General features: G+C 47.8%; 1 protein-coding gene across 1 annotated transcript in view; it reads left to right on the top strand.

Moving 5' to 3' along the window:
- The window catches only part of PREX2 (phosphatidylinositol-3,4,5-trisphosphate dependent Rac exchange factor 2), a 1458907-nt gene that overhangs the window by 1195410 nt on the left and 250014 nt on the right, over positions 1 to 13483 (top strand). The window contains exon 35 of the mRNA XM_069621155.1: positions 2135 to 2278. Within this exon, the coding sequence (XP_069477256.1) occupies positions 2135 to 2278 (144 nt within the window). The remainder of the gene's footprint in view (positions 1 to 2134; positions 2279 to 13483) is intronic.

Genomic DNA, 13483 nt, shown 5'->3' on the forward strand with positions numbered 1-13483 from the left:
GGATGGTGGTCATAGTTTCCTGGAACAGTACAGTTTCTGTCATATTTGAAATATTTTCATTTTAACTATACCAATGTGAAAGAATTTAATCAAATAAATATATACAATATTGTTCTATATACATTTCATTTGATGTCATTGTGCTGGTTAAATGACACATATCTTTCTTTGGATAGCCACTAAAGATATTAATTCCCATAGTCTTTATTAAGCAAGTTCAACTGTGTGAATAGTCCAAACATTTCATAAGGTGGCATTTAGTTATACAATGTCCTGACAGTTGATTCAAATAGTATTTATAGAATGTGTATGTTTATTGACATTTGCATCCTGAAATTAAGGTCATATTATTCATTGCTTTTTCTGACCATGCAATTCACCAGTAGACTTTTAATATGTTGCATTATTGGTAGAATCATTGCTAATTGGTGACATTATGCTGGTATTGTAATTTTATATGTTGTGCTAACATTTTTATGATTCCATTATATTGGTTCATTAACGTTTCTCAATTGGAATATTCAGAGTTGCATTGTCATACTTGACTGTCTTTTTTATAGCTACACTTTGCTTGTACTTGTTATTTTTTAATAGATTACAGTGCAATAGAGCTTATAATCAGGAAATACACACACTATACATCCTTTGGAAATACGTCTATATAGATTGTATTAAAGGATTTATACATGTTATGCTATACTAGGCTTTATTTATAAATGCTGATTTTATGGCAGAACTACACTGAAATAAAACTAGAATTGAACTTACCTGAAAGTAAACAACATGTTTTGAATGTCATTTTTACCAAAGGCTCATGGGGTTGATACCTTATATATTAATTGTCCAGAGAATTGATTTCAGTCATAATGAGTACGGTGGGAAATACAGGCAGTATTTAAAATAATGCTTGCTTGGCTGTTACTGCCATTCTCATAATGTGTTGGGTGCAGTTTTGAGTTCCTGTGTGTATTATGCCTCGAATGTAATAAAGTGGCTAAAAAAAGAGATGAAAGCCCAATTTCACATTTATGTGATCCTTCCAAACTGAATAATTCTTCATGACACAGTTACTGATTAAGTAATATATGAATCGCTTGCTGTATAAATTACACGAACATCATCACAGTGGCAAGTTGTCTCTTTAGGGCAAGGTGCCCAAAAGCCTATGCAAGGCACTTTGCAACAAAAAGGAGTATCTCAGAAACAACAAGCCTACACCTCAGAGTGTTACTCCTAGTTATATTCATGAAGGATGTTTTCACCTAGACTATAATAGGTGTTAATCGCCCATAATCCAGATGAAAAGACTGATTTTAGCAGGGGCCTTTAACACAGTCTGGGAGGCGTTAATGCTGTTATGCCCCTCATTGTCAGTCTTTAATGCTATTAGCACTAGGGCTGTATGCCTCAGTACTTTGTTTCCCAGGCATTGAGATTAGCCAGGGCACACCTCTCGGGTACTGATGTATATACATCATATTTGACTGAGTAAGAGTCCCTCTCCCCAAACACAGTGGCAATCCACACTTTTTTTCTCAAACTGTGCGGCTGCTTGATGCTACATAATGTTAAATACAGACATGTTTACCTGCACGATCAAACTAGTGGGTGCGAATATGATCATTCTAATTCCAGCACTGACGTTCATTAGTCACTGGGCTTCATCACGAGTTGGGCTGTATCCCAGCCGTAATACCGCCCAACTGTAATAGCTTTAGTGCCCACTGGTCCGGCAGTATTACCGCCGGATCACGAGTTGGGCACTAACGGTAAATCCCCATTCCCTGTTGGGTCCAGCCGGTGGTTATAAAGGGCGCTAAATGGGATTTTCGCCTCCAGAAAAAAGTTGGATGTAAAACAGCCCATTTAGTGCCCAACTCGTGAAAGGGCCAGCCATTAAATGCGGTGTTAATACTGTTACTGCTGCATTTAAGGGCTACAGCCCAACTCGTGATGAGACCCACTGAATTGAATTGTTCTGTTCAGCATACAACTATTTTATATACCCAAACACAAGGCCATCCAGAAGCTACTTAGAAAAGCTGAAAATCACTTTTTAACACGAGGATAGAGGTTTAAAACATTTAAATTGTAAGTTTATTGGATTTTAACTGTTCACATATTTATTTTTAAGATGTTCCGATAACGTATCTGGCAGAAGGAAGTCGACAAGCACTGAAAGTGTATTTCTACATCGATACATACCATTTCGAGCATCTGCCTCAGAGGTTGAAAAATGGAGGAGGTTTCAAAATCTATCCTGTTCTATTTGCGCAAGGTAAAAGTCATTTTCTTTTTATTCAAAAACACAAGTTAAAATATGTCTCCAGAAGCTTTTATGTCGGAACATTTGAATGACTAGTTAACTATCTGTAAATGAGAGCATATTTCACTGAAGTGTCTGAATTGTGATACATTGGAGCATGGTGAGATGTTTCCTTGAGGGGCTGAAAGTGCTACAGCCTAGTCAACAAATATGGCATATGTTCTCCTGTCTTATGCCATGAATGCCCTCCTTTGCTCTCTGCGGTGGCCACCTGCCCTGGGGAGTTCGTACAACTGTATTTAGAAGTGAGCATTCAATCATTTAGCACACAAAGAAACTGCCACGCTCAGATGTCTGTTAAAAAGCGTGTTTGTTTTCAAAGTTGGCTCCAAAGCATGCTAGCGCTGTTACAAAATGTATGTGTGCAGACATGCGCGCCACTTTTTGTATCCATCCCGTGATTTATCATGTATCAATGTATAGCCAACTGGTATGGGGCAGGATCTCCTTTATATGTTGTCCATGTGGCCTATGTGTGTGTATGTCCTGGGTTTTATATAGCTCAAAAGTAGGTGTGAAGGGGATAACAGAAGAGCCCAATAATATTGGTAAAATATTGGTACAATGAGTAAAGATATTAAGGGCAGAGTTGGAAGGCTATGGTTATGGGAGAGGGTGAGGGTTACAGGCATAGGTTAAAGTTTAAGTGAAAAGGATGGACCAAGTACCACTTGGAAGGTTTGCATGCTGTGGTCCGGTTAAAGCCGTTTTAAAGTTCACAGCTTAAAACATGCTCAATTACATAAATGAATGACTTTCCAGTGGATTATTGTCAAATTAAATACTTTGCTATGTGCACCTTTATCAAATCAGTCCTTCGTAATATTGTACAAGAAATCAAATTGAGGGTTTGTATCATGGATGAAGTTCAGAAAAGATTTAGTAGCAGAACTGCAGCCCGAACATAGAAATGGACAATGCCTGATCTTCAAACAACCCCAAAGATATGTTACCCCCAACACGTACAACGACTTATATATGTGCTCTGACGCATCGTATTTAATACAACAGCAGAGGATTGTGTGACTTCATTAGGGAGGAGTTTACTCCTTCCAGTTATCTCAATGGACCTCTATGAGGAGAGAGGTAAGCTATGGTTTTGCAAGGTCACTCCTGCCACCTTCACCAAATAACTCTGAAGATGTGCAATCATTATTCAATTTAAGTGCACACTATCTCATCACTAGTCTTTTGTAGCAGTTTGAAGCAGTTTCCCCAAAACATAAACATCCGCCTGGCAGAATAAGAAAAGTTACATACACTTGTTTTGAGGTTGCAGTAAGCTAGGGTATGGGTGAAACATCACTTCAGTGAGCCAAGTTTCGATACTCCATTCTGGCAGCAAGCACCTATATCATTCAAATTGGAGTGTCTATATCTATACCAGGCATGTGCATTGAATAAAAGGCCTGTGTCAATTAAATCAATTGATTTTCTCATTTTCATTTTTATTCACTTACAATCATATTTCAATCTGTACTCTTTTAAACTTTCATTACATATAACTGCATTTTCCATCCACAATAGGAATTAACCCAAATACTGGCTGCATCTTGCGTGAACATCACCAATAGTTATTGATTGTCTTTTGTTCCATGCTTAGTCCAGTCAACTTCATCTTGTTATTGTATTAAATTAGGGCTAATGTGCCATTAGAATGTTGTTTGTGCATGTGTGCATAACTGCCCAAATGTGTTCAGAAATGATTGCATTTAAATATAGTTGGATTAAGTAAGATCTTTGTTTATGTATTCATAAACCTACTCTGCCTCACTGCAGCAAAGTCTCCTCAGACACTCATGCTCACATGGTGGACCTTGTTAGCGACAAACGAGAACAGGAACAATACCTCTGCACTCCTGTTGCAAAACAAACTCCAGATGCCCTAATGTAATACCCCTAGTTAACTAACTGTCAGGTTTCCTCTGATCTGCAAGCGCTAACAAGTCAGACTTCCTATCTCACCTCTCCAGGTATCCTCACTTACAGCAACCCTGGATATTTGTGCAGGGCATAGTGCCAAAAGGGTGGAAAAGTGGCAGAAGTTGTGCGATAGATGGCCCTGTTACATTACTTTACATTACATAATGTTCAATGTTTGCATACTGTTATGTATAGTCCCTTGGGTCTACCACCTACTGTTTTGGTTACTTTGTATTATGCCTTGTAGCAAACCATTCATATCTGCATTGCTAACATGGATATTCTTATATTTACATTCATTTACATGCCTTTTATTAACTCATTTTTTCTTGATTCATTTTGAATGCGCTATCAGTGCAATCTTCTGCCAATCGTCTCCGCCGTGTTCCTCTATTTGGTAACCAAATCCCTTGGTTCCTTGCAATATCCTCATATCGCACAGTGTGGTGTACTTATACCACACACTACAGTCCAGTTGTGACATCACTATTGACTTGTAATCTGAAAATGACACCACTGCCCAATCTATAATAAATGATTACAGGTGCGTTGCGATGTCACAATGCTGATGCTCCCTGAGCATTACTAAGGCAGGATTCCAGCAGCCACTAAAGCATTTCATAAAAGCCCTGCCCAGCGTTGGAGATGTCTTTCTTCTGAATCCTCTGTGACGATTCACAGTCAATAGGAGACATGCATGACAGTTTGCTTATTACGTACTCTGCCAGAGTTTAATATAGGAGAATTGCCAGCTATCTGCATGTTGCCACTTATTCTAAACAGAAAAGGGGTTTTAAATGCATATTTGGTTGCAAAACTGCATTTTATGTTTGTGAACATACCCAGATTCTTACACAGAATGTTTTTTGGATTCCTTATGCTTTCCTACTCAGCCCTTTATCTTGCCCCGTCCTTTCCCTCCTTTTGTTTTATAGCAGGATATTTCACATCTTGTTAGATGTAGATACCTATATCGTCAGGGTTACCCAGGTATAGTACATTCCGTAGAGGGTTTACCATGACTATATACTTTTATTGGGACGCTCAAGCCTATATGTACCATCTTTTTGCTGTAGTAGGTTTACTAGGAAGTTAGTTGGCCTTAAAAATTGGGCATTTTATGGTCTATGCACTTTGCACTTTATGGTGGGTGAATTCGTTGATTATTCTCCAGTTGCCCATGTATGCACAGTTCTTTTGTCACGTATCCTTTTATAGAGAGTAGAGTATTTTATAATATTTTAGGTACTAAGTCATTTTAAACATTTAGTGATCTTTTAATTTATCTCTGATAATTAATTGTATGGTTTCATGTTTTCATTACCAGTACATTTAGGAATAAATCAATGCATCCATGGACGTAGAGCACTGTGCATATTATTATCACGGTAGAGATTTCAACCTTCAGTCCCTCTACCTCGCCCCCTTTTTTCCCATTTTCCTTTCCTTTGCTGCTAAGCACTTTGCACTTTCCTGGCTGCTAAAGCACTATGCACTTTACACTGCTCATATACTGCATCATTGACCTTGATTCGTCCCATTTGCACTTTTGAATTCACATGATGACGATTATGTGTTTAGGTATTTTCAGACTTAAGATAACTACGGGGCACGCTTACACGTTAGTCAGTAAATGACATGTATGATATTCAGACTGCGGGACTGATTTGAGGAGATGGCTGAGCAACGGCGTGTGTGCAGATTTTTTGCACTGATGCAATAATTACTTGTATGGTAGCTATTTACTGACTAGGCTTCTTTTTTTACTAATATTGTATACTTTGCACTGTTCAGAGGCATGTTATAGTCCGTTTGGCCCCCATACATTGCACCCATAGTGGGAGTTCTTCATTATATTTTCTTCTGATGCTATTTATAAACACAGTTGTGATTAATACCATTTTCCATCCTGTTACATTATTGGGGTGTTGAGAAATTTGACATATTTTTAGGCGATTCATGTAATTCCTCACAAAAGTGACGCACGCGGCTGGCGCACAGCGTGCCTGTGCGAATGTCTGCGCCAGCCGCGTGCGATAAAATCAATTTCCCCGCACAGCGTATTCATGGATTCTCACCTACAAAAGCAGACGTGGCGCAGAGTGTCGCAGCGACCCTGCAGCAGCGCCAGTTACGCCCCCAAGAATGCCCTTGCGCAAGGAAAAGCCATCAAGATCGCAAAACCATCGCAAAGGGCCGTGCCATCCCTGTACCAGTTTACCGGACTGGCAAACAGCAAACGCAAAGTGGGGAACGCGTATTACGGGTTTCGGGAACACGCGTGCGCTAGAAGTTTCACACGCGATCTGGCCTGGGGGAGCGTGTGCGTGTATTTCAGGGGTGCGCGAGAAGTACAATACGTGAATGGCCTGGGTGCGTGTATTTCAGGGGTGCGCGAGAAGTCCCACACGCGAATGGCCTGGGCGCGTGTATTCCAGGGGTGCGCGAGAAGTTCCACACGCGATTGGCCTGGGCGCGTGTATTTCAGAGGTGCGCAAGAAGTTCCACACGCGATCTGGCCTGGGGGAGCGTGTGCGTGTATTTGAGGGGTGCGCGAGAAGTACAATACGTGAATGGCCTGGGTGCGTGTATTTCAGGGGTGCGCGAGAAGTCCCACACGCGAATGGCCTGGGCGCGTGTATTCCAGGGGTGCGCGAGAAGGTCCACACGCGATTGGCCTTGGCGCTTGTATTTCAGAGGTGCGCGAGAAGTTCCACATGCGATTGGGGCTGGGGGAGCCTGTGCGTGTATTTCAGAGGTGCGCCAGAAGTCCCACACGCGATTGGCCTGGGCGCGTGTAGTCCAGAGGTGCGCGAGAAGTTCCACACGCGATCGGGCCTGAGGGAGCGTGTGCGTGTATTTCAGGGGTGCGCGAGAAGTGCCACACGCGATCGGGCCTGGGGGAGCGGGGTATGTGTATTTCAGGGGTGCGCGAGAAGTTCCACACACGATCGGGCCTGGGGGAGCGTGTGGGTGTATTACAGGGGTGCACGAGAAGTACAATACGTGAATGGCCTGGGTGCGTGTATTTCAGGGGTGCGCGAGAAGTCCCACACGCGAATGGCCTGGGCGCGTGTATTCCAGGGGTGCGCGAGAAGTTCCACACGCGATTGGCCTGGGGGCGTGTATTTCAGAGGTGCGTGAGAAGTTCCACACGCGATCTGGCCTGGGGGAGCGTGTGCGTGTATTTCAGGGGTGCGCGAGAAGTACAATACGTGAATGGCCTGGGTGCGTGTATTTCAGGGGTGCGCGAGAAGTCCCACACGCGAATGGCCTGGGTGCGTGTATTCCAGGGGTGCGCGAGAAGTTCCACATGCGATTGGCCTGGGCGCGTGTATTTCAGAGGTGCGAGAGAAGTTCCACATGCGATCGGGGCTGAGGGAGCGTGTGCGTGTATTTCAGAGGTGTGCGAGAAGTCCCACACGCGATTTGCCTGGGCGCGTGTAGTCCAGAGGTGCGCGAGAATTTCCACACGCGATCGGGCCTAGGGGAGGGTGTGCGTGTATTTCAGGGGTGCGCGAGAAGTTCCACACGCGATCGGGCCTGGGGGAGCGGGGTACGTGTATTTCAGGGGTGCGCGAGAAGTTCCAAACGCGATCGGGCCTGGGGGAGCGTGTGCGTGTATTCCAGGGGTGCGCGAGAAGTACAATACGTAAATGGCCTGGGTGCGTGTATTTCAGGGGTGCGCGAGAAGTCCCACACGCGAATGGCCTGGGCGCGTGTTTTCCAGGGGTGCGCGAGAAGTCCCACACGCAATTGGCCTGGGCGCGTGTATTTCAGAGGTGCGCGAGAAGTCCCACACGCGATCGGGCCTGGGGGAGCGTGTGCGTGTATTTCAGGGCTGCGCGGGAAGTTTCACACGCTCGCCTACAACACGTATTCATGGAAACGAACGTGGCCAATCCGGAAACACGTACGCCAGCAGGAAGTAGGCGTACGTCCACCCGCACAGCATAAAAGTGCACGCAAACAACAAACAAGCTCAGACGCCAGGATGAACATACCGTTCCTAGCAGCAGTGGCCGTGGGATACCGCAGGAGGAGGAGGAGGATAGTCCGGGCCAGAATTTTTACACCCAGAACCAGCCTTTTTGGGATGCCTGATGACCATGTGTATGGGAGGTACAGGTTTCCACCTCACATAATACTCGACCTGGTCAGTGAGTGGGAGGATGACCTCACATCAACCACCCTGTGCTCCCAAGCACTCAGCCCCCTGGAGAAGGTCCTCAATGTACTGCACTTCCTGGCCACTGGATCATTTCAGCGGACAAGTGCCATAGTGGGGGGGGTGTCACAGGCCACGCAGTCACGCTGCCTACACCAGGTCTTGGCCATCATCCCTGCACGCCCATCAGTCCGCAGGCACATATACCTGCCCAGAACACCTGCAGAAAGGCAGGCTGTTGCCCAGGATTTCTACAGGGTGGCACAATTCCCCAAAGTGCTAGGTGCCATTGATTGCACTCATGTGGCTCTACGTCCCCCCAGGGCAACTGAGCACATCTATAGAAACCGCAAGCACTGGCATTCCATCAACGCCCAGGTAGTATGTGATGCCAAGGGAATCATCACCTCAGTATACGCCAACTATCCAGGCTCCACCCACGACAGTTTCATCTACAGAATGTCTACCCTAAACCAGGACATAGAAGCTGGGCGGCATGGCGATACATGGCTGCTCGGTGAGTATAAATGCCACTGCGCATGCATGCATGTCAGATACTGAGTAATGTCACAACCCCACTGATGATACCCATCACCACCTCCCCAGGGGACAGTGCCTACCCTCTCAGCACCCACATGATGACGCCAATTCGGAACCCCACCACGCCACCCCAGGTAAGATACAACACAGCCCACATTGCAACCCGGGGCATCGTGGAGCGCACATTCGGAGTGCTCAAGTCACGCTTCCGCTCCCTTGACCGTTCTGGCGGGCAGCTGTTATACACTCCCCCAGTAGTGTGCAGGATCATAGTGGCAGCATGTGTCCTGCACAACGTTGCAACACGCCGGGGCCTGGCCGTGGACATGGTGGTGCCCCCACATCCCCAACCACATGCATGCCCACTGCGCATGGGAGGGGAAAGGGCACGGGGTGAGGCAGCCCGTACGCAGCTCGTGGCTAATTACTTCACATAAAATCACACCCCTGTGGAGTGCACACAGCCCTGGCACATACCAGCTGACAATCAATGATGATTGTAACTGACAATTATGATGTGTCAATGGACAGTCAACTGTCACAACCATACCAGCCTGAGATTGTACATCTGGAAGTGTTCCATTGTCTTCTTCCCTACCTACACAAACACCACCAATGCTGTGTTCAAAAGACACACTTCTATGCTGCTAAAATCATTACCCCCTTGCAAGACACAACATGACAACAGTGCCATGTCACCCAACCCCTCCCCAGCACCCCCACCCAACACACCATGGCATGACATGCCATGTGAGAGCAAACAAAGTCATCCCCCAAACATGACACGTGTCACAAAGTACAGTGTCCCTAATGGAAACTGGCCACACACAATATGCCCACATAAAAGTAGGAACAACAACACACATGACCAAATACTTACCACAATACAATCGACATAGCATAAACATGACAGTACCAAGGCAAAGGATACGTAGTCTTACAACATGAGAATGCCAGCACATCCACCACCTCCAACTGTACAGTGTTGTTGCCACGCACATCTGGAAGTCCACTGCTCACAACATGAGCTCCATCTCCAAAGTGGACGGCCTTGTGAAGACATGAGGAATGAACCTGCAAATTAGGAGGGAGACATGGATGCACAAGCACACATCAATACACCATGCAGTGCACAATACAACAACAATATGCACTAGGAATGTATACACAGTATTGACTACAGACTGCCCACACAGCTCATGGGAGTCCAACGTCACTGTGTAATTCACTGTCACTTGGGCACACCCTTTGCAAGCCCATGGAAACGGGAAGCAGGAGGGGTGTGTGTCTCACGAACCCAAGCATCTAACCCAAACTCAGGACAAGCCTGCATGTGCCCAGCTGGAATACAGTGGATGCCCACGGGAGCCACACAAGGCAACACACTGCAACAAAAAATCAAAAATCAAAAATCAAAATTGGCCCTGTGTGGGCCGGGGGGTGGGGGAGGCCACCCAGGAGGTCCGAGGACAGGGTGCCCACCAACAGCCACCTGCGTGAATGTTGCGAGAAAAAAACACCTCCATGGGCTCATGGCCTGCACGGCTACTAAATAGTGGGAGATTCACTGCTGGATTCGCTCTCCTCAACCTCTGCTGCTGCTGCCACAGGAGGTGGTGGTGCTATGGGAGGCAGCCCACGCAAAGCCCTAGTTTGGTCCTCCATGGCAGCAAGCATGCGGGTGTGGAAGGCCTCGTTCTGGAGGGATATGGTGCGGAGATCCTCATGCAACACCCGACGTGTTGCCCGGACCTCCGCCCGAGTTGCCTGCATCTCTGCTGAGTGCGTACGGGTGACGCGCTCCAGCAGCTGTTCCGTCCTGGTGACAGTGGAAGCCTCAAGGTCCACAAGAGTCTGCCTGAGGTGCCGGACCTCTCCCCTCAGGGCTTCCCTCTGTCCCTGGGCATCTATAGAAATGGATTCCCTCAGATTGTCCAGGGCCGCCTGTTGCATGGAGTCTGTTGCCTGCTGTAGTAGCTCCATCTGCCTTTCTGGGGGGACAATGGAAGTGGCCACCCTCTCCATGGCTTGAGCAATCATTTCTGATGATGCTGCCTGTTGGTTGGCCATACCGTAAATGGATTGCTCCCATGCGGTATTGCCCGGTGGCGGACGGCCACCGCGTTGGCGGGCCCCACACCTGTCTGGGGCAAGGCGAACTGCGCCTTGGTGTGTCGGCACTGCCTGAGGCTGCAGGACTGCATTTCCCCTCTGAACTGCTGGCCCAGGAACAGGATCAGATGTTGCGGAGTGTGGCCCTGCATCCGTAACCACCACAGGCGCACCTACCAACACTGACATCCCCATAGTGGGCTCTACCCTGGTGCAGGTGGGTCGGACAGAACAGTATCCCTTCCATGAACACATACCTGCGAATCCACATAGGTCTCATCCGAATCAACACCTGAAAAGAGTTCTGGGGAGGTGCAGCCAGGGACACCCCTGGACAGTATGGCCTGCAGCAAGAGAGGGTTCTCCCCCACCACCAAACCACGTCCCCCACTGGTGCCTGGTCGTGCTTCAGATCCCTCCTGGGCCTGCACCATCTCCTCTCCCTCAACAGCATCAGGTGCGTCATCCTCTGCAAAAACATGAAAGACAAAAAATGGAAACAGGCATTAGCACCATGGCACGCTATTAGGCCAGACATGCTACAGTACCAGTACTTGATTTACACATGTCCCACATGACTATAACCCTCCCATGCATGCACTGTCCATGAGTTGGAAGGGGAGGAAAATGTCAGACGCTGATGACACCAAGATGGGAGAGCAACACATCAGCTGCATGCTGGTTAGCAGTGCCATCACACATTGGCCTGTGAGTGGCATGTCCAATACACATACATGACACATGCCATCACACAGATGGCATGTACCATAGGCATGTCATATATGTGACAATAGGGCAGAGTGATGCGCAGTAGATCCAGGTGAATAACTACAATCAGCCTGAATGAACACAGCTGAATACGGAACAATGTTGTAGCAAGATGCCACTTCAAGGGCAACTGGCGCGATGTAGTGCAAAACGCCTACTGTGGGCAGAAGGGATACAGTAATACCCAAATCCCGGGCCGCCAAATGCATTGGATGAAGCACATGGGTGGCCCAAAACACTCAGGCACACACACCCTGACCTGGCACTCAACCAGAACCCCTCCCACAAACAACATACACATGAATCACACACACATGCATGTGCTCTCACCGGACAATGCCTCGTAATCTGGCAGTTCTCCCACACCTTGGATCTGCTCCTCTGTGATGTAGGTCCCAGCAACATGCTCATGTACAGTGAGTTCTATGTCCTCTTGTGGAGACCCACCTCCAGTCACCAGAGTTGCGGCATGACTTGAGGCCAGCTTTTTCTTTGCCCTACGCTTAAGGTCGTTCCAGCACTTGTAGCACTCAACAGCTGTGCGCCTCATAAACCCAAGGGCACTTATGCTGTCTGCCATGGACTGCAAGTGTGCCTGACGTCGAGCAGGTGTAATCCTACACCCTGAAGTGACCAACATTTCGGCGTCATGTTCGGACACATACTGCACAAGTGCATCCAGTTCGGCATCATTGAAGCTAGGCTTCCTTGGCGTGCCGGACTGTGTAGCCGTGTCGTGGTCATCAGCCTGTACTGGACGAGCACTCTTCCTCTTTCTTTTTGTGGGTGGTGGGGATCCGGAGTGCCCTACGCCGCTCTGGACACTAGATGCAGGAGCACCGGTGGACTGTGTAGTAGTAGTGTGCGATGGCACACTGACCACATGACTTTCTGCAGGCATTAGCTGAAGTGTGATGATGGCAGGGGGAACCTCAGTCTGATGTACCGGGACCAACACTGTTCTTGCTGGGAGAGTCAGAGCTGGGGTGGACGGAGCTGCAGCTGCCCCTGCAGCCTCCCCACCCCGCCTACTCGGGGCAGCAGATGACATGGCTGCCCCTGTACCACGTGGCCTGGTGACACTGGCTTGCGCCGCCATGCGTGGCCTAGACTTGGCGATCGGAAGTCAGCCTGGGAGTCACCCTGTGCTAGGTCAGGTGCCACAACGGGCCGGTCCAACAAGGGCTGAGCAGGGATGGTGTCAGCCACGTTTCCCTCAACCATGGGGGGGGGATGTGTGTCCCTGACTGGTCCTCCACACGTGGGGGGATAGGGGGAGTCTGCAAATCCTGGCCACGTCCCCTACCGCGCACACCATGCCCACCTCTTGAGGCTCGGCCACCTTTGCCACCCTTACCACTTGCTCGCCTCCCAGCCATGGCACTGATGGAGTTGTGCGTATGGGAGTTGCAGTGGACAATTGTCCTGGGCAATTGGGGGTCAAAGGGGTAGGGTACTAGATGGAATTCGTACCCAAGTGCTCTAGCAAGGCTGTATGGTACCCCTGGGGAAAGATGACGGGTCACGCAACGCACAGGCACCCCTAAAACAGAAAATGACAGGCACGCGACCCCTCGTAGACCAAGTGCGTGGGAAAAGGAACCTGCACAACGCTGTGGCACCCAGAAACACAAAAATGAACTTAT

Source organism: Ambystoma mexicanum, chromosome 5q (genome assembly GCF_040938575.1).
Source record: "Ambystoma mexicanum isolate Mex_15411 chromosome 5q, UKY_AmexF1_1, whole genome shotgun sequence".
Lineage (NCBI taxonomy): Eukaryota > Metazoa > Chordata > Amphibia > Caudata > Ambystomatidae > Ambystoma > Ambystoma mexicanum.